Below are 23,364 nucleotides of genomic sequence, written 5' to 3' on the forward strand. Positions count from 1 at the left end.
GAATGCACAGTTATGTATTGGAATTTGAAATATTGATTGTAATTTTATGTATACGATAAAAAATAATACGTAGATATATATACATATATCTAAACTAATTCAATCATTTTTAGCAAAAGTAATATGCCTTCTAGTAAGTTCTTTAAAACTAGCTAAATGATTCAATAAATGTTGAAAATACTTCACAATACAGAAACCAAATTAAAATTTATACGTTGATGGCTTCACAAAGAATAATTATTATTATCATGAATAATAATTCTATTTAACATATTTTGATGCGCACCATTAGTTATTCGCAGCAACTTCCTCGATTCGGTAACACCGCAATCTAACTTTGATGCCTTCATCATCTTTCATGACGGTTTAGTTAATAATTATTACGAACATTTGTTGAGAACGCAATATCTCGACATTTTGAATGAATATCCTTTTATCAAAGTAATCTTTGGGCTTTATTCAAACGTTGTAGTGTAAAAATACCATGCATTAATTTCTTTCCCTACTACAATTAACATTAGATTTGAAAATTTGAATGATTAACAGTAAGTTGCATGATCCATCATTTAAATATCAAATATACAACATATTACACATTACAATGGAGGTACCAATCCTCCCTTTAAACAAGCTGCAACATTTCACCCAGATCCAAACATTAAAACAACAATATTCAAGTGCATTTACGTAAAAATTGTAATAGAAGCAACGTCACTGCGGGTAGATTGATAAATGCGCGGAAGCACTCGCCGCCTAATGTACGGGGTGTGGCACGCACAGCACGGCTCCGCTCGCTTGCAATACACTATCATATAAAAAGAGTATACACTACCATCCTACTCCCTTTTTTGTTCCTCCTACTTTCTGTTTTATAGTGGGGATATCTTGCATAGATATCCACGGCCTAGTGGAAGAGCCGTGGATTATGCCGAATTCTTACCGACTTAACTATACCGTGTTCCGTCGAGCCGCTTTAATGACAGGGCGGACGACCACCATCCTACCCCTACTCATATTATTATAATTGCGAAGGTTTGTAAAAATGTATGGATGATTGTTACTCTTTCAAGCAAAAATAACTATTATTTCGCCGGGTACCACGCGAGTGACGCCGCGAGATCCAGCTAGTATAGTAGGTATAATAATACTAGCGTAACACTATATTATACTGCGATAGAGATATTTATGATATTTAACTGGAATAGCAGATGTTGCGTTCAATTAATTTGAAAATACAATATTAACTATAGAAAGTGAGCAATCTATACAGTGTTTTGAATTGATTTTGAACAAGGTTTATTCGTGCAGTGCGAAATTTCGTTGAGTTTGACAAGTTTGAGATTAACAAAATATTTAGTAAATTGCTTTTTGCATCCATATTGGTTACGAAAGTCGGTACATACTTTTTTAATCATCATTTTAGCTTTGTTATTTTATAATCACTTATTAAGCATTTGTTTCCCACATCTTCAAGGTCTTTTCAAGAATGCCAAAAAGTAACACATAGCATTTCTCATAATGGATATGTGCGGTACCTACGATAAATTAATATTTACTTCTAAATATTTTCATTTATTCAGATTTCACACGCCGTTTTGATTACAAACAATTCCCTGGTTGTTCGACACAATTGTATCAAAACGTGAAAAGTATCACACCTACACATTTATTAAATTAAACACTTTTACCGTAATATTGCCACTGTTTACTGTTAATAAACTCACTGTTTAATAAATTAAATATGTGGTGACTAAAGTCCCTTAGCACCATTTCATTCAGTTTTTTTTGAACCAATAATTATCTCTCGATTTAATTTTTTTCATTCAGTATTTCACTAAATACAGTTTTTGTAATTCATGCTCTATTAAATAGAGCAATGTTAATCGATACTATAGGCATCTTTAACTTATGAATCCAAGGATTGGAAGTTCATTTTGGATGGTTTTGTGGATACTATTAGTAGGTAGGTAGTCTGAGCTATGGTGATACTTTATTCATTAATCCTAGTATTCCAATTGCATATTACTGTAGTTATTTAATATAAACCGCCCTAAAATTTGCACGTACGACACCCGTTCTTGGAATCGCACGAACTCATTTAAAAACAATTTCTTCGCGTTTCCCCTTTATACAGCAATTACGCTACCATACGCTACGTAATATAGTATAGTAACAAAAGCAAATCACCGCAAGATTTAATCATTTGTTTAATAACATCACATATAGTTGGTAGCAAGGAGCGAGGAGCGAGGAGCGAGGAGCGAGGAGCGAGGAGCGGGGAGCGAGGAGCTAGCCCGTAACAGGGCGCCACTTGGTACATCGGACGTGAAAAACAAAAAGCAATTTCGCGGCCAGAGCGCTGCTACAAAGCACTCGTTCCGATCGAGCGGACAGTGGAGCTATTCATTTCCCTGATGGCTACCCATTACAACGGTCAAGATGGATGGATAACAAACCGACAATTACACTATAAACACAATGACAATTGGATGTTTCCACTAATTGAAAAAGCCACCGTCTATCGATAAATTTCAGGCCACTATATGAAATTAAAGTCTCATTTCGAGCGGTGCGTGACATGACGGCTCGCTGATATATTAACTCCATTGACTTTACGAGCAGTCGCTACGTTATTAATCTAGCGGGTCAATCGGAGCACGTACTTTATCGTATTAATTCAAAAATGACCGAATTGTGAGCAACGCAACGATTACGCGGTGACACGCACTTGCCGCCGCATATGTCGTTGTTATCGGCCCGAAAACGCAACCTTGCATTATATTACGTTGAATACAGTTAATCATAAGCCGCAACATTTAGCACAAAGCCTCGTTGAAAAGCTCTTTACCAGAAAAAATATTAATTAAGCTTAATTACACGGGAACAAACTTTTGATATTTATAAGGGATATCATAACAAAAGAATAACATAACAAATAGTCTCATTTAGCAATTGCGTTCCAAATGAGTAAACTTCAACAGTAATGAACATTTCAGCTAGTTAGCGTCTCTCGGCAAAGAATCCTAATCATAATAACTCAAGATGTTATCGTATTGGGCAGGCGATGAACAAAAGACGGCGCAAGCAACAATAGCCAACGCGGACCCCGAAAGGGGACTAACAAATTACCTACCCGCAGATAACTAAGCAATATTAAATCATACCAATTTGTCCTCGAAATACTCAAACCCTTTCTAAAAAGCTATTCCATTAAACAGAAATATCCATTCAGCGGTGCAATAACACTTAATCCCCGAGAAATCATAAAATTCTATCCGCCCTCATAAAAAATGGTGCACGCTTAATAAATCCTAACGGTGTAATTTCCGAGCCGTCTGCTACAGAATGAATAGTTTAAATTAGTGTAAAGAACAACATCCAGCTTTAGTAACTCGGCGTGAAACTGCAATTTCGCCGTTCATAAAACAGGAAACCGGCACCGGCGGGCTGCCTCGCTGCAATCGCATCTTTTCACTCGGCTCCTTCGTCGTTGCATTAGCAATTCTAACCATCGGAATAGTTGCTCGGAAATTGTAATATTTAGTCTTAATAAAGCCATTCGTTACGTTGAATATCCGGAACAGGCGTGGGTGCCCCTCAGTTCGCCCGAGGCGGGGCAGCCGGCAGCACACTCGAAATTTACGACAAAGCTTTATCCCAGACATGCTAGCTGCTACATTTTAGCCTATTTCACTGACTTGACTCATTCACTATGCATGACAATACGACGGAGAATAGATGCTAGTTTGACTTCATTCGAATGTAATATAGTCCCGTATTTGCCCGACGCACGAACGTCAGAAAATTAAGCTGCATAACCGCAACAATTTTGCCGATGGTCGAAAACGATACCCATTGTTACCGAGGATCAGCACGATGCCAACATATGATTTATTAATATTAATAAACCTACACCGAACGGAATGCACCGACAACGTTGCAAATAAAGCTATATCCGATGCGGAAATGAAAATACATTATTCAGTGGTACAATGGAAACATATGCAATCTTTTAATATACTTTTAACTGAGCCGTGCCAAAATGTTTTAATTCCGTGCATGTAGCGAGAGTATAATTCTGTGGCTCATAAAATTTTACGAAAAATGAACCTTGATGAGCCCTATATGAAGCGTTCCGCGAATTTAACAGATGTGCCGCATTTACGTAACGGGAACATTATGTAGGCATTTTCATTTTACAAGAAAATGCCGAAATAACAATCTAATTTCATTAATAATGTTATATTTGATGAAACAGACGTCGACATTATGATTGAGGTTCGGAATTCTTTTGAATTCCATTGCAAAGAACTTAAAAGTACGCGTGGAATTGCGCGCGCGGGTGATAAACGCTATCATTTGCGCGCCATCTCTGTAAGGGTAGTGAAAACACATTCTACGAACAGTAACAAATTATTACGAGTAAAAATAAAGTCGCGTATGGCTCCACCTAGCGTCGAATGCGAAAGCTCATGAAGCGCCATCTTGGCTTTCATTTAAAACTCACATAATTTCTATCTTGGTTCATCGCGAGCAGTGAGCACCCACGGGAACCCTAGAGGTGTAAGTTATATTTCATAGATGGCGCTGTTTTAAATTCGACATGTGATGTGTATAGCGTAAATAAGTTGACATTTTTTTAAATATTAATATTGAATAACTAATAAGTTTTATTTTAAATATTAAGTTATATAATATCAAAGTACTCACGGGTGAGATATCGGAGGTCATGTTGAAGCCCTCGCACAGCAACTAAATGTCTGAAACAGAAAAACAAAATAATGAGTCTCATATAAATTATTGTGTCGTAAATTTAATTTCATAGCCATATTAAGTTAATCGATAGTTAATCTAAAACTGCTATAATAAATAACATGTCTAACAAAATATATTATGTTAGAAGGTTTTTAATGATACACTCCTTATATGTTATTTTTAATTAATGAGAGCAACACAGTTGTAACTTGTAATAAACAGGTGCTTGTTAACCTTCCTCTACTAACATAATAAACAAATCATACATTGCAAATCTTTGCAAAACAAGATCTATCAATATGTTTGTTGAAAGAAAGATTATAATGGATTATTTATAAAATAACAATATTGCGTATATCGTGAACATTGGATATCATATATAAGCTGAATTCGTATAATTAAGTTTATAAAGAGATTTGTTTTATTTATTTATTTTATTTTATTTATTTGATTTGCCAACAGATGTACATCTTATATTTATAATATATTTTGAGTATGTGACATAATTAGCATGCATAGCAAGATGTAGATCCAATTACAGGCAAATACAACATGCGTTTTTGAGTTGAATTGTATCAAATTATAGCTTCTAATCGTAGTGTAAATTCTAATCAGAAAACATTATTCTTATCAGTATAATTTTTATGTAAAACGTTTTTATATGCAAACAAACTAAGGAAGTTGATGTCAACTTTTGTACTATTGAATAATCTATTATGTTCCCGACAAACTCTAGCAATGACACTGTTGAAGCCTAAATTGGTTCTATATCTTTTGACAAAAAATACATTGGTTTTCCTAGAGTATCTCCTCGGAACAGCTATATTAATTTTTGAAAGAAGATTAGGACAAATGTACGAATTAGTAACAATTCTGTATAACAACATTTGATCTGCCATCCATCTCCGATGTTTAAGACTTTCCATTTTAAAAAAGTTTAATCTGAGGTCGTATGATTTTAAAGATTTAAGTTTTTGTTGATGAACAGTAAGTAGATAAAGAAATTTTTTCTGGACAGACTCAAGTCTCTTTATATGACATCGATAAGATGGATTCCAGACTGGTGAACAATATTCCAAGAGAGATCTTACTAATGAACAGTATACAATTTTTAAGGGTAAAACACTTTTAAACATTTTGCAATTCCTCCATATAAATCCAAGAAGTTTTAGAGATTTCGTAACTATATTATTAATATGATGAATAAAACCTAGTTTTTTATCGAATGTTACTCCTAAGTCTCGCACCTGGGGTATCTCCTCAAGGGTGGTATTATTTAAGGAATACGAAGATGAGTGTGGCTGTAACTTTTTGGAAAATTTGATAAATTTGCATTTATTTATATTTAACGGTAGCTTGTTAGAAACTGTCCATACTGAAATTCTATTTAGATCGTCTTGAAGAAATTTAGCATCCTCTGAATTATTTATATTTTTGAATATTTTAAGGTCATCCGCGAAAAGTATAAATTTTGAGTAATTAATTTCATTGGACAAATCGTTAATAAAAATTAAAAACAAAATAGGCCCCAAGTGCGAGCCCTGAGGAACACCCGAAGTAGCTACAAATGGCTGCGATTCATAGCCATTAACCGTAACTTTTGACGTTCTATTGTCTAAGTAAGTTGCAAACCACTTTAACATTAGACCATGAACACCAACCCTTGACAACTTTCTAAGCAGCAGCGAATGATCCACCTTATCGAACGCCTTACTGAAATCCATATATATTGCATCTATTTCTTGGCCACTATCAATATTATCACACAAATCATCAGTGTAAGTGACCAGATTAGTTAAGGTAGACATCCCGCCACGGAAACCATGTTGCTCAGGTATTAAGTGGGACTTTAAGTGGTATGTTAAATGTGGGTATATCAGCGATTCAAAACATTTTGCAAACACAGATAACAGTGAAATGGGTCTGTAGTTGTGTATATCTCTAGCTTCGCCGCTTTTAGGAATAGGGACTACATTAGATTTCCTCCACTGTGAGGGAAAATAACCGCTGTTTAAAGATTTATTATATATTATGTTCAATGGCACTGAAAGGCAATCAGCACAACGAGAAACGAAAACAGGGGGGATACCATCGGGTCCAGCGCTCTTATTAATATTTAATTTTTTAAAAGATTTTACCACTGAGGCGTTATCTAATACAATTCTATCCAAAATATTATTGCAAGGAGAAGATTCATCTATAGGCGGAACTAAATTAATCGAATTACTTTTGGTATACACGGACGAAAAGTGTTGAACAAAGGCACTGCATATATCTGCAGGAGAAGAATAAGCAACATTATTTAGAAGCATTTCCTCAGGTATTGTACCTTTCGAATTTCTTTTAGCGGATATAAACGACCAAAATGCCTTTATATTATTATCACTTATAGAAACTTCAACGTTTTTAAGATATCTTTGGTAGCTTAGTTTAATCTCATTATGACATCGAGTTCTCGCTAAGTTGAACTCCAGTTTATCCATCGGATTTTTATATTTAATATATTTTTTTCTTATTTTTTCTTTTTCTTTTATAAGTTTTATTAAATTTTTGCCATACCAAACAGGATACAAACAATTTTTGTCCGTATGTTTTTTGGGAACATTGTCCTCAATAATATGATTAATAATGGAGTAAAATTTTTCTACCATGTCGTCTACTTTATTCAAGGTGGCTAATTCTGCATTCCAGTTAATTTCATAAAGTTTACTTTTAATAATTTCATAATCAGCCTTCATGAAATTAAGTTTCACTATTCTATTCCTTTTTAAAAATTTACGAATTGGAAAGTCTACTGAAATATTAATAGCCGGATGATAGCAATCTACCCTAGTCAGTGCTGATAAAGCTAGTTCTGTCTTTACAAAATCAATATTACTGAGGACTAAATCCAAAATTTTATCATCAGAGTTTAAAACTGTATTATACTGCCGCAAGTTGTATAATGCTAAAAAATCATTCAAGCAACTAGACATCAAATTAGAATCCGCCCTAAGCGATGTCATTGAGTGGTGTTCAGGTTGAGTGGAGGGTATGTCCCATACGAGTTTACTCGTGTTAAAATCACCGACGATTAAGACATTACTGTCCCCCATGTTTGCAAAAGCTTTACTCATTGAAACTAATTCGGATTCCAGTTGAGGAAGCGTCAATGGTGGTGGTAAATAAACGGCGCATATAAAAAGAGTTTTACTGGTATTATTGTGATTAGTAGATATCTTTATCCACAAATCTTCGATCTCACTTTCAAAAGAATAGATGCGGGAAGCTTTAATTTGTTTAGAAACGGCAATAAGCACTCCACCACCGTCGTTTTTGCGACTAATAGTAGTGGATCGGTCCCGTCTGAAGATTTGGTACCTATCATTAAGAATTTCAGCATCGAAAACACTATCGTTAAGCCATGTTTCCGTGAGAATTATTAAATCATATGTACATGCGGAACTCGACAGTTTTAACTCGAGTAATTTACCCCGGATACTTCTAGAGTTCTGATAATAAATATTCAACGAATTCATTGTGAGTATTTTAAAAGACATTTAAAAATAGATATAAATAGAACACCAAAATTTTAACCTAGCACTTTGAACTTACTTAAAACGTCCGCATTTTTAACCCACACAGCCGGTGAAGAATCGCTCCTTCTAACCATAACACGGCCATTGCGAACCCAAACGTATTTACACACTCCTTCTTTCTTGAGGATACGGGCTTGAGCGTGAAGTTCTCGGACGTAAGAAGACAGGTGCTCCATCACATAAACTGGCTGCTTTTCTCCTCCAATTCCGAGATGTGCACTATTCAGTTTGTCGCTTGAATTTGTTTTGTTGAATGTAAAATATGAAGCCAGAATAGAATCACGTAGACGTGTCGAGGAGAACTTAACAATAACCGATTTCGGCCTGTTCGATTTAGGGTTTACTTTTTGCACTCGTGTGCAGGAGATTATATCCTTCTCGATTAAAGGACACGAAGTAATCTTTGCCAGCTGCATCACAGTATTAACCAAGTTTTCATTGGTGTGTTCTGGTAAGCACTGAATTTCGATATTATTCTCACGTGCTCGGAGTTCCACTTGATCAACTTTATAAGTCAAATGCTTCATATTTTCACGAAGCTGGACATTCTCACGACGAAGTTCCGATAATTCAGATTTCGCTTCTTGTAGTTCTTTATAAACTTCGTCATATTTTGATGAAAAGAACTCTACCGATTTTGCCAGTTCTGGAATTAACTTAACATCATTGCGGATTGTTTCAAATTCAGTCTTTAACCTTGATTCAAAAGATTCTGTAAGCAATGTCTCCATTCTAGTCAAAATTGTAGACTCGAACAGTAAAATACGTTCATTAAAGGTATCAATAGAAATTACATCATCTTTATTCCCGAAATTTGTAACCGTGTCACCCGAATCTTTGACTGGGGTATCACTAATATCCCCTTGCCTCTTAGTCACCTTACACTCCGGACATTTCCAAGACGCTCTATTTTTGCTGGACATTTTCGTAAAGTTTTCTTTCGTAAAATTCACACAGGCGAAGTGGTAACATTGCGAGCAAAGTGAACATGATAACCTCTCGGTAATACTAATAACACGGTGACAGGCATTACAGGAACTCATTTTAAGCAAGAATGATGAATTATCTTAATCTTGAGCGGTTTATAATAAATTATCAAAATTAATAAACATGTAAACAGTACAGCAATAAATGCTTCTCTTTAATCTGTGGTTTGTCAGTACATTAAAATTTTTTGCACATCAATAAATGCTCTCTTGGCAGTAGTGACAACTTGCAAGAAAAATATTCTTAAATTTTTCTAGGGTAGGTCGAAAAATAATATTGACAAATGACATCCAGATAAGTTTCTTCCGTCCAAGTGTTTTTATTTTAAGTGAACTTACTTGTTAATATGTGGAAATAATGTTTTGTAATCCAAACGTAAGCTTCAACTAATCACTTGGTGCAGTTTCCAATACTATTGACAAATGCTTCTGAGTAATAAGAATTTTTATTTACGGAGTGATCAAATACGTTAACATCGATAATGACAGAACTGACAGAACTGACTTGTTTACTTTTAGTAGTCACCTAATTAAACTATATCTAGTCCTAATCCTAATTAATTAGTAACCAGACAACTGCATTTGAATAAACATTCATGTACGTGTACATGGTCAAAATTTTAATAATTTGATAAATAAAATAAAAAATAAACAAGTCAATAACTGCGTTAAAAACAACCGACTTCAAACTTGCACTTGCAACATTTACAAATACAGACAAAAATGCTCATAAAATAAAAACTACTGGACCTATCCGAATAAAATTTTTATGGGACCAATTTGACACCATCCCGCATCGAACAAAAAAAGAATCACGTAAATCGGTTCAGAAACCACGGAGTAATCGGTGTACATACATAAAAAAAAAAAAACATACCGGCCGAATTGATAACCTTCTCCTTTTTTTGAAGTCGGTTAAAAATAAAAAAGCCTTTTATTTCTAGACAGTGATAAACATAACAAAAATAAATGTAACTTAAAAAATAAAAAAGTATTTTAAAGCAAAATATGAATAAAAGTAATTACAATCTAAGTTTGTTCATCTGCTAGAACCCCTCTGCAGGTGAAGGCCTCCTCCAAGGCTGTCCAGTCTTCTCTAGATTTGGCTAATTCCAACCAATCCACACCGGCTACTTTCACTAAGTCATCTTCCCATCTTGCGCAAGGTCTTCCTCTTTTCCTCTTACCAAGTGGGCCTTTCCAAGCTGTGACTTTTTTGGTCCATCTCTGGTCTTGCAAGCGTGCTACATGTCCGGCCCATTTCCATTTTAAAGTCAGCGCTTGTGCCAGCCCATCTTTGGCGTTAGTTATTTGTCTGATCTGTGTGTGACGTATTTTTTGGATTTTCCTGATGTTCAACATGCTACGCTCCATTCCCCGTTGGCATGTTATTATTTTGTTTCTAACGTTATTGTTGAATTTCCACGTTTGGCAAGCGTATGTTAAGCAGGGCAAGAGGCAAGAGTTCATGAGCCTTGTTTTTAAGTATATTGGTAAGTTGCCTTTGAATATTTCTCTTAAGCTCCAGTATTTATTCCATGTTAATTGTGACCTTCGTTCGACTTCATGTTCGTTACTCTCGCGAGTAAAGCTGATTTGCTTACCTAAATACAGGTAATGGTCTGTATATTCCAGAGGCTCACTGCCGACCGATAGTGTTCTTCTAACACTATTTGTCATCAGCATGGTTTTGCATAGATTCATTTCTAAGCCTACCCTGTTACTACCTATGTTCAAGGAATCTATCATGGATTGGAGATCCTTCCCAGATTGAGATATAAGGACTAGATCATCCGCGAATCGCAGGTGGTTTAGGCACTTCGTTCCTATCTTTATGCCGTATTGACTCCAGTCCAAGTGACTTATTACGGATTCTAGTGTAGCTATAAATAGCTTTGGGGATATCGGATCTCCTTGTCTTACACCTCTTTTTACAGGGAACCACGGTCCGACTTTCTCGAGTTTCACTCTACTTCTGCAATCACTGTAAATATTTTTTAGTACTTGTATATATTCTTTTTCTACGTTCTGTGTTCTTAATGTTTCCCATATACTATCATGCGACAAGGTATCGAAAGCTTTTTTATAATCTATGAATGCCAGGTAGAGTGGGCATCTCATTTCATGAAATTTTTCAATGAGAAGTTCCAGTGTGTGTATGTGGTCCACAGTCGAGAATCCCTTTCTAAAGCCGGCTTGCTCAACCGGTTGTCTCGCATCAAGAGTGTTACATATTCTGTGATTTATTATAGAAGAGAATAATTTATAGACGCAGGGAAGAAGACTTATCGGCCTGTAGTTCGCGATATCTTTGGAGTCACCTTTTTTGTAGATTAGGATTATATTAGATTCAGACCACTGGGTAGGTGTTTCTCCTGTTTTCAGAACGAGGTTAAAGAGGTTTGTCAGTGGTTTCGCGAGTTCTTTTGATGCAATTCTTAAGGTGTCATTGGTGATATTGTCTGGTCCGGGACTTTTTTCAATTTTTAGGTTTTTGAGTGCCGTTATGACTTCATTGATTTCGATTTCGGGGGCGGTTGCGCGTTCACTCTCTTTGCCTGTAGGAAGAACTATTGCGTTATTTGTATCTTGTGGATGTTGAACGCTGTACAGATTTTTGTAAAAGTCTGTTGCTACTTTAATGATATCGCTCCGGTTGTTTAGTACTATCTCATTTCGTTTTAATCCATCTATCCATGTTTTGTGCGTTCGCAGTTCTTTGTATGCTTTTTTTGTGCTTCCTGTTGTGTTAATGTGTTTCTCCATGATGTTTTGTCTATGCTTATTGTAGTCTATCTTTATATATTTGCTTGTAAGTTTGTAGAGAGCACGAAGCTCGTTTTTTATCGTTCGACTTTTTGGTTTGATTCTTTGTATTTCTTGTTTTCTTCTTATAAGTTTCAAAGTTCGATCTGATAAGATTTTATTCGTTTCTTTGTTAGCGATTCTTGCATATTTTAGACTTTTGGTTATTGAATTTATTATATTGTCGTAGTAGTGTTGAACCGACGTCTTCTCGTCTATTTCTGGTAAACCTTCGGATATATTTTTGTTCATGGCGTCTTGGAATTTTGCAATTTCTTCATCACAGTTTAAGTTTTTTATTTGATCGGTGTTATATTTACTTCTGGACTTTTTAGACGCTGCCAGTGTGATTGTTGCTCTGACTGCTCTGTGGTCAGAAGGGTAGTTTATGTTCATTACTTCAACATTTTCGAATATCTTTGTCCGGTTAGATAGTATAAAGTCAATTTCGTTAGTATATTTCCCATTTGGTGATCTCCATGTCCATTTGTTTTTAGGTTTTTTCTTAAAGAATGTATTTAAAATCGATAGTTTGTTTTCTAAAGCGAAGTCTACCAATCTCTGTCCTCTTTCGTTCCTTTCACCATATCCATTTTGTTTCATTATTAAGTATTCTTCTTTTTTAGGTATTCCTATTTTCGCATTTAAGTCGCCCATCAGTATAAAGTCTTTATGAGCCAGCTCTAATGCTTTAGCCACAGTTTCGTAAAATTTGTTAATATCCTCTTCATTTGCATTTTCTGTTGGTGCATAAACTTGTATAAACGATAGGTGGGTGTCCTCTAATATCATATTTAATAAAGCTACTCTCTCAGTAAGGCCTGTGTAGCTCTCTATATTTTTTTTTATGGCGTATATTTATCATAAAACCCACCCCGTGTAGGCCAGGTGTGACACCTGTATGACACAGAACAAAGTCTTCGTGTTCTTCTATTTTGTTGCCCATTCGTCTCGTTTCAGATAGTCCTATTATGTCGTATTTTGTATTTTTCAGAGCTTCGTTTAGTTCAATTAGACGTTCGTGAGAAGATAGAGTTTTAACGTTATATGTCATGACATAAATTTTGTTTTTTAATTTAGGTTTTGGTTCTAAAATTTTTATAGGTTCTTTTGAATCCGTTGGAGGGTTTTGGTCATAATCTTCCACGGTGACCAGCCGGCTTGGAAAATGTTTGTTGTTATGTATTTCTAATTTACTTGTATAATCTGCAAAATTTTAATAATTTGATATAATTATTAAATATGTATTATAAATGTAATTAATAATTAATCCGTTAAAAACAGTATATATGTACTGTGTGTAAACAGTGTATATGTTGGCTACAATCGCGGATACTGTGGTGATAAATAGGAACCTAATTAAATTAAAAATATTTTAATGAAGTTGGCATTGAAAATTCTACTTGCATAATACGCGTGAATCTCAAATAAAAAAAAATACTCATAATGACCTACTGCTCACATAAAACCACTAAGAGCGCTCTCTATACATTTTCGCATTTATATCTTTTGAATTGCACACAGCGAGACATATAATCATGAGCAACTAAAGGGACGCGTTTTGTCAAATATCACCAGCATTCTATAGCCGAGTTTATAACAATAACCCAGTTGAAAGCGTACCATTCTCGCTCGAACGAACCTCAAAAGACGAGATCGCAGAAAAAACTTAAGTGCTGCAAAGTCAACGACCTTCACGAAAAAAATATGGACGAAATATTACACATGATATTGGCAAAACGTTCGGTCTAGCGGCAGACTAAGGCTTTATTAAGACTGGAGTTTTGAAAATAAGGGAAATCTCTGGCATAACTGGTTATAGCTGTACGCGATTATGAGTTCAGATTACCTGTACTATGTTTATCATACCAATGTTTTTGTTATGAACTACGTGTACAAGAAACTATTTTATTTTGTTCTTCGAGAAAAACGAGACCAATTGATGGAGTTTTAATTAATTGAAACGTATCACCATAAACATAACCTTGACTAAGATTAAAGTTCTTTTTTTTTTTTTGTGGTACAGCTTACATTTTACTCACCCACATTTCTATGAAAAATAGCTAAAAATATTTAGAAATTCTTATGACCATGGCAATGCTATTTCCGTAAAAGAGTCTGATTCCACACCTTGGCATTCGCAAACGCATCATCATTCACCTCTCTTGGGAAAAACATTGAGTCCTCTCTAAAAGTGACAAAATAGTGATGAGTTTTTTTCTATTCATATATTTGCCTCTATATCACTCACACTGGGAATTGTTACAAGTTCGTGACCACTGTAATATGAGCTTATAGTTCATAAGAGAAGATATATTATATTATGAGCTCGTCCCAACTCCGCCCTGATTGACCCAAGATAAAATAAAAAAAAAGACAAGTTGCACTCCGGGAGTGCCGGCAGAAGTGAAAACTTGATTATTAACGTTGAGCATGTTTGATATCCATCCGTCTTACGCTTTTTCGATCTGGTCACGTGTCCTGACGCGAGTTTAAGATTTTATACCCATTACAGAAAAAGTGCTCAACGCCGCTAAAGAAGTTTTCACTTCAATAAAAAATAGCATGTCACATAATACTTCATAATATAGCTTCCTACTGGTGAAAGAATTTTCAAAACAAGTTATGTAGGTACTCTTTGAATTTATTCTTTCCTGATATACAAATACATATAACAAATCTAATCTTTCGTCTATTACGTACTAAATAACAAAAGGATGTGTTGTCTTAAACTTTGCTTAATCACGTGGAATGTGTTTATATCGCAATTCAATTTCCCGTCCAGACAGACAATTCTTTCACAAGTTTCTTGTTAACAAAGTTATTAGACTCGCATAAACTTATAGATAAAACTCAACTATATAAGTTCATTATAAGCTGATGTTCGGGTCAATACCCTCGCCTTTAGTTAAGCTTATCTACCTTTTGTTTTACGACACTTTCTTTAACCGTCTCATCGTTTCGGGAATTTATAACCCAAATAAATCAATAGAAACATCGCTGCTAAGATTGCGTTACCAAATTGACATCTCCAAATGGGTCACAACTCACAACCGAAGAGATGTAATGAGATGCTGTAGGGCCACCATTAGGCAAATTTTCTTATCATTGAGCAACAGAATTTAGCCTTAATTGGGAGGATACATTTCAATTTAAAACATCTTTTTAATCTATAAATCATACAACACCAATCTGACGTTACATTAATATCGTAAAAAAGAGCGTTTGTGCCGAGCACACGTGTCAGAAATGAAACTTCTTTGGCAAGATACCAAAATCGTCGCCTAAAATTTACTCCTAACGCGCCTAAAGAAATTTTACTTCAAAAAATGTCTGTATTTTTAGAAATCAAAGATTTGAACATTGGATTTAAAAAGCGATTTATGCACTATATTATTTAACCTGACATTTCGAACTTTACCGCGACTGCGGTCAAGGACAGATTTGTCCACAGTGCTGCGTCGAATTACATAAATAATGAATGGAAAGCTTTAAAATATTTTCTTTTTTATTTTACATTACTATCAAATAAGTTGAATATTCATGCTCTGATGGAACATCAAAGCCCGAGATAGTTCAGCAATAGCTAGATAAAACTGACTATTGGATGAGCATTGTAAAATATGCATATTTATCTGCTATCTATATTTCATTGGAATATGTTTTACTGTAAGTATTTATTTTACAAATAAATATTTATTCTATTCTATATCTAATAGTTTGCGGAGATAAATTAGTCAAAGACATAAATCACTTAAGTGTTGGCTGTCTTATTGGCGACGGACGTCTGGTCTCTGTCCCAATTTTGGCCTCAACTCGTTTTCAGCTTTATTATAAACACAGTTGACAGATATATACTACGTTATAAACAAATAGAGTAATAAAAGTAAGTGTTTGTAAACCAAGAACGCCGAGTCTTTCGACACATCAGGAAATATATTTGTATATTGGGTAGGGTTTATAAATATTGCTTCTTACTCTATTAGACATGTCTGTTCTATGCTCTTGTTTTAATTTTTTATTCACATTAATAATAAAATAACATATTTCATACTATGATTTTAAATTTTAATCGTAGCATAGCGTCCACAGGACCGCCTCCTCGGTACAGTGGTTGACAGTGGTAACACCGAGGGGCCCTGGGTTCGATTCCCGGTGGTGACGAAGAAAAAAATGTCTTGGTCTGGTAGGACACAGAAGGCTGATCACCTACTTGTCCCTAAAGAAAATCGATCAGTGAAACAGATGTATAATTCATCTGCCCCTTACCCCACTAGGGGACATGGGACTTCACTTTTTATAGCGTCCACAGTAGCAACCATAAATATTCTAAATGAACATGTTTAATATTCAGTCAGAAACAGTACGAAAATGAATCACTATCTGTGAAGTTACCTTTAAATTACATCAGAACACAGACTAAGGAATATGTCTAAAGGTACTAGATACCTGGAAAATATCAGGGCGGAAAACTTGTAATCTAAAAGGGAAAAAAACGAAACTGTCTGTATCAGTATATATCGATAGCTGTACCAAACATACACGTGGGTACCTACCTATTCGCAGAAATAAATTCACTCTTCTTTTAACAACGATAAAAGCTCGAATATTGCCATTCAAACAAAACTATTACGATAGAAAGAGTAACTGTTTCGCTTTTCACCAAATTCACAGTTTTAAATCCCTATTTTTATTCACACCGATAGTTTTGTTCCACGAAAATTGATACTGAAAAACGAAAATAGATTCGCAAAACGAAAAGTGGGAACGGGCCTTGACACTTTGACATTTTATTAAATATCTCTGCGGAGATTACGGACATTTGAATGTAATAAAACACCGATTTCCTAATGAGGCGTTCTGGAGACGTAGATACTCGCGCGGTCATTTATTCGTCTCTGTAGGAATATTTTTTCGGCAACATTTATTTATTTTTATATTATAATTTACATAGTTACACCAATTCAGAATCGTACAGGTTACTATTACTCCAATACTTAGCTATTTAACAATCGTATTGAAATATATTTCATCTTCATGTACGCTATCTAGGCGACGTATTTATTATCATAACCATTAACAGAACTATACATCTGGCTTTTGTTTTCAAAGGGGCACCATCTGTGACTTTACATTGCGTGCTCAAATTAACTTCCATAATAAATGACGTTCAGTTTATCGCTAATTAAATGTAACTCAATTAGAAAACTTTCTGATGTTTATAAACTACGTTTTTTTATCCTAATAGGACGACCGATATCCAAAATGAATAACTATTCAAATACGTTCAACGACGTTCCGACGAATAAAAAGCAACGTATAATAAGGATTTTTACAGAGTAATATAATATTTCAAAAACAAAATCAAAGTCAGTTCAAGAATGTTTACCTAATTGTTGGCACCGACGCGTCGACTTTATGCTTTAACTAAATAGGTACCTATTATCATATTATATTGAACAGCGTGACGCAATTTTATAAATAGGTACTGCATTTAACAAAATGATGGCACTATATTATTGATGTTAAATTTTACATTAGGTATTAAGATTTCAGATATTACACCGAAATGCTCACCTTATTTATAAATATCATCTTTTGATTGAGCAAAAAAGTAATGTAAAAATAAGATTACAATCTCTTTCATACCACTCAGTAATGTCTCCAAAGGTAATTTAAAATTGACCGTCTTAGTAGATGTTTATTTAGTAGTTGTTGATCATTTGTTATGCCAACAAGGCCCAGTGTGAAGAGGACCCAATATAGGTAGATTTTTGACAACTGTAGTGCGTCTGGGCACAGAATACATAATAGTAGCTAAACGCTACAGAACGGACACTCTCCGCCTCCCGCCAAAATTAAACTTACCTCACCCCGCGCGATCGTGATTAAAATGGGCAACATTTTTCTGCAAGGACGATACGCAACGAAGATTGACAACATTAATCAAATTGACTTGAAGTAATTTTATTATTTTGGATTTGTGATTATCGTTTTTCGTAGAAAATGGTTAGATATTGTGCTGTTTACGGATGTATTTCATCAGAAAAACGCGATTTTTTTTTTACGCTAGTCACAAATGTGCTAACCATAAAGCGTTAACACACACATTTGCAGTCTCTACAGTGTGACTATCAAAACGATAATTTTGTATGGAGTGTCCGGGGTGTGGTCTGGGTGTAGGATAAAAGATTGGAAAAATATAGAATTTAATTTTTGATCAGCAGTTAATTTATTGTGCATCAGATTGTGTAAATTATTTTTTCGTTCCATCTTAATAGTACATATTCATCTCCTAATCTCCCTTCCTGAATCCCTTTTCGTGGATTACTTAGCCAGATCTAATTGCAACATCTTCCTATTCGATTATTTGTGATGTCACTCAAACTTATTATTTATAATAGCATACACCATTAAATTCCTTAGAAATACCTGGAATACCCAGTACATATTACGTGAAACCTATTTATTGTGCATTTGCATTGTCAATCACTAGAGTCCGTCCTCCATCTTTTGTCCGCTTGATTGAATCTCGCAAAAGGAATTCCCGGAAATTCAATCGCCCGTAATCGCCATTTGTTCGTTATAATGTAATTACTCCGGTTCATTATCGTCATTAGCCTATTAATGTTCCCAATGCTAGGCCAGAACTCCGATGAAAGTTTCTGCCATAAATCACCGAGCTGGTTAAGTGCAAATGACCGTAGACTTTTTCATTCCCCGTCTTGCCTATATCGCAATATGTAGGTATAAGCTCATTCATCCGTGTGCACACTACTGTTCAGGATAATGCAGATAAATTGCAAACTAATTGTTTGTTTCAGACCCTTTACCTACTATAATGACCGTCGTGGACATATTACAAGTACGTACATATACGACGATTATAGCCCTTCAGGATGACTTCACTAACTTTATAATTAAGAACCTAGGTACTTACTTATACAAAAATTTATTAGCGTATGTTATTATGTATTCATTTCAAAAATTGTATCACTAGCTGTAAGGTACCTCATAATAAATAAATAAATAATATGTATGGATCTGTTTTAACTTTCTAATAGTGCGATTCAGTACATCATCATAAACTCAAATGAATAAATGAATTACAACTTTAAAGCTAGAAAAGCAAGAAAGCGACTAGACGAGCGTAACACAAGCGGAAGCTTATTAAGCCGGTACACAAGATACCTACTTAGAAATGAAGGCAACACGATAATGTTTTATACGAGATTAAGCGATAAACTGATCGCAACAAAAACTCCCATAATGACGTTGTATCGTTGGTTTTAAGCGTTATACCGATGAAAACCGTACCGACTCTCGCCGGCTTTTACGGCCGACTTTTTATTCGAAGCGTTTTAAATTATTATTCGATTTTTTTTAAATGTCTACGTACCTAGAATTTAGTACGTTCGCTTACTGAAAATAATGGAAAATAAGCAATCGCTTCACTTCATTTATTGTGTACGCGTACAAAAAAGTATTAAAATATTATAGGTATGTATCCTATCATGAAAAATTAAGCTTGTAAATGTGTGTGGTTTTGAGTTTTAACATGATATAATATGTAGTGACAAATGTACAGAAAAAGGAAATACAAAAAAAAAAACTAATGTTATGTTTTATTTTAAATTGTAGGCATCATTTATCCTTAAAGTACTTAAAATGGCCATCACTTATATTAAGGTACATATAGTAGGGTAGGGTAAAAAATATTGTCATGTACCTACATTGTAAATTCTAAACTTGTGTATAATTGCAATGTTTTCAAACGGGTACAACAGGTGACAGGTCATACATAGGCTAGGTCAGAATATTTTTCACCCATCTTCGGTTTGGTCGTATTTGTACCACTGCAGAGACAAATGTCTTCTAAAGCAGTTTACATATTATCATTATCCTAAAGTCCTAAATATCACACACCAAAGCTATTTATTTTATTAATTACATAATCTGCATCTAGATCGTCGACTTACCTGGAAAGAACACATTAAAAAAAAAAGGGACGAAATAAATTTAAAATACAGAGGACTCCACTGGCTTCTAGGTCGAAACTCAAAACTGTCCATGAACAACAAACTCCTCATTTATAAAACAGTCCTTAAACCAATATGGACATACGGACTGCAACTTTGGGGTGCAAGCTGTAACTCTAATATAATGATAATGCAACGAGTTCAAAACTATATTCTCAAGCAATTATCAGGTGCTCCCTGGTTCATCAGAACAGAAGAGGTCCACACTTTCTTGAACATACCAACCATCAAAGAGGAAATATGTACGCAACATCTTTCATACAAAGTGCGATTGGGAAAACATCCAAACCCTCTTGCTACAAAACTGCTTGAACCTGAAAACGTGCGTCGTCTCAAAAAGCGACGAGACATTTTTGACTAGTCAACACTGCCGGCTACCAAGCCCGATAAAATAAAGGGTGGACTCCAATGGGAGCAGCATCCTTCCTGCCATACGCGCCTTCAACATATCCGCTTATAGTCTAGCGACTGATCGCAGATATAATAATAATAAAAAAAAAAAAAAAAAAAAAAATTACATAATCTCTCTACAGTGAGCTATCTAATCTTCCACTTTTTTATCATAATTGGATGTTTGTGGAAAACTGTTTTGGAAACATTTCCACATTAATCTTACCCACATTAACTACAAGTATTGTGTCAACTGCTTTGTTAATTGCTGTAATAATTCTTTGTGATAAAATAAATAATTAAAAAAAAAATTGTGGAGCGATCTAGATATAATGTTTATCTATACTAATATGTATTATAAAGCTGAAGAGTTTGTTTGTTTGAACACGCTAACTCAAAAATTAGGACCAACTCAGGACCAACAGGAGCGGAGCAATGTGGGTGAAACCGCAGATCACAGCTAGTTGATACTAAAATTACATTCTATTAATATTTGCAATCCTCATCCCCTGCAGCCTGCATATGCTGAAGGTTAAAGTTTATTGCGACTTATGTTAGAAATAAACATGATATAACAATGAATTTATTATTCTGAAGACTCTAAATAGGAACAAATAGCCGTGGTTGTCTGGTAGAAATCACTGCATTGTTAAGGTTGTGTTATATCATTATTGTGTTATTGTTTCTTTCCATGTATTCTATTCCATTTCTTGTAAAACGAAAAATAGCTATAAATTAGACATCAATTCATTAATGTTTAGTCATAATTACTCTGTTAAAGCAAAACAAATAAGTTAAAGCGAAGTCCCATGTCTCTTTGTGGGGTGTGATACAGATGCATTTGTTTGTGTTCACTGAGTGAGTTCCTTATTGGATGTTCATTGGTAGTTATCGAAGCTAAAAGCTTATTATTATATTTGCTAAAAGGCTTTAATCTAACCAAATGCTGGGCCAAAATTTCATTGATTTCCATTTACTTGTATTTATTTTAAACTAGTTACATCTGATTGAAAACTATTTGCTCCATATACCACTATAGATTACATGATATTATTTCAATGCATAAACATGAATACAATGTTCAATTCCTTTTATTTTTTCTGGTACATACTAACAATGTAGAATGCATACTTAAGTTCCTTATTACCACTATTTTGATACTTCAACTCAAAATAGTATCTCTAACTGTAGTTCACATGGTAAAATAATTTTCACAATTATGCATACCATATGGCACATACTTTGAATTATGAGAGTACTTTAAATATCAGATTTTTGTGATATATATTGTAAGTAAGATTAACATTATTATAGAGCATTACATATTTCTGAACATTCTGAAACTAGGTCTACTAACTATTTCATTCAATAACTCACAAATGTGTCACAAATAGCAGTTTGAATTTATACTTCTAAGATACTTTCCTAACGATAGTGTGTATATTGGTAATATGACTAATGATCCAAACATTCAGAGATCCACAGTATAAAAAAACATTTCCTGATACAATTCCATAGTTATCTCAAGAAAGGGTTCCATAAATCACTAACCACACATGGCACATGATTCATACTAACTATTATGGGATGATACACATGTGTCCAATACATAAACAAGTCCAAATTCAACTTCTTGTACAGATAAAAAAGTATGAGTTTGTTTTGATAACTCCTAAACAGTTGTAATTATTAGTGATTAGTTAGATATGGTAGTGAAGGGTTGGTGTGTAATTTATTATTATAAAAATAATTTATTGTTACGTTTTTGATTTACGTTCTTTAACTTAACATTAAATGTGATTTTAAACGATGTTGGGGTCATAAAGAAGAGGTGTTTCAAATATTTTGAGCTTTCTCAATCTCGTTGCTCGAAACTAGCATCTATTGCGATAAAATTCTCGTAATGTAAACCATCAAAATAACTTACTTTACACACATTTTTTAAAATTACATGTTTTGTTAGATTTACGACTATTTTTACTGTCGAAAAATTATTCGCAAAATTGTGCAGATAAAACTACCAATTCTATTTATATGAATGAAAAATAAATGACACTATTTCATGTTTTTGGTGTATTTGAAGGCACGTAAGCAAGAATTATACAATTTCCTTCAAATAACTCAAAATAGCAAAGATAAATTGCAAAAACTTATCATCTGCTGATAACCTACGATCTAGTCTTAGGTCGCGAACTAGAAATGGAATATGTATAGTCGTCGTTGTATTCAATAGAAGTTCCCGTATATATGTATGACCTATGGTTCGATCTAACACATCCCCTATGAAAACTTTTCAGTCATTCCTTTAATATATACAGAAACATACAAAACATACCCTTATAAATCCACTGAAGAATTGTAGGTTCTATTAAGTCCAGTGACACAAAACATTATCACAAATAAACACACAATTCACTTAAATCACTGCCACATTCTTGTTAACAGATATTTATTAAATCCTCACCCGCGCAAACGAAAAATCAGTTCCTTATTGACATAAACATAAACTGAGCGTCCGCCATATGCAGGTACGTTCTGCACCTATGTGATCGTAAATACTCAAGTCTCAAGTCGACCGAAACGTTTGAATGACACTTGCAAAATCACACATAAATTTTGTATTTAAATATCAATATCGATAACCATTTGATACTAAACGTGATTATTATAATTAGTAAAATGTGACAAACTTATTAGTCGCGTTAACGTTTTTCTTAGATAGATAAACATGTAGTATTAAATAATTTCACAAAAATTTCCTATCTTGAAGTTCAGCATTCGGAACGCACCATAACCTGTGTCTCACTTCAC

At 34.3% G+C, this 23,364-nt stretch overlaps 1 protein-coding gene across 1 annotated transcript in view; it reads right to left on the reverse strand.

Moving 5' to 3' along the window:
• Lar (tyrosine-protein phosphatase Lar) overlaps nucleotides 1-23,086 on the reverse strand; it is a 315,362-nt gene extending 292,276 nt beyond the window's left edge. The window contains exons 1-2 of the mRNA XM_090108108.1: nucleotides 22,889-23,086; nucleotides 4,711-4,760 (exon numbers count right to left, since the gene is read on the reverse strand). Of these exons, the coding sequence (XP_089964234.1) occupies nucleotides 4,711-4,731 (21 nt within the window). The 5' untranslated portion in view covers nucleotides 4,732-4,760; nucleotides 22,889-23,086. The remainder of the gene's footprint in view (nucleotides 1-4,710; nucleotides 4,761-22,888) is intronic.
• Between the last annotated feature and the right edge of the window lie 278 nt (nucleotides 23,087-23,364).

This window comes from Colias eurytheme, chromosome 12 (genome assembly GCF_061535395.1).
Source record: "Colias eurytheme isolate Ceu_HAF_F1 chromosome 12, ilColEury1 Martin Lab GWU primary, whole genome shotgun sequence".
NCBI lineage: Eukaryota > Metazoa > Arthropoda > Insecta > Lepidoptera > Pieridae > Colias > Colias eurytheme.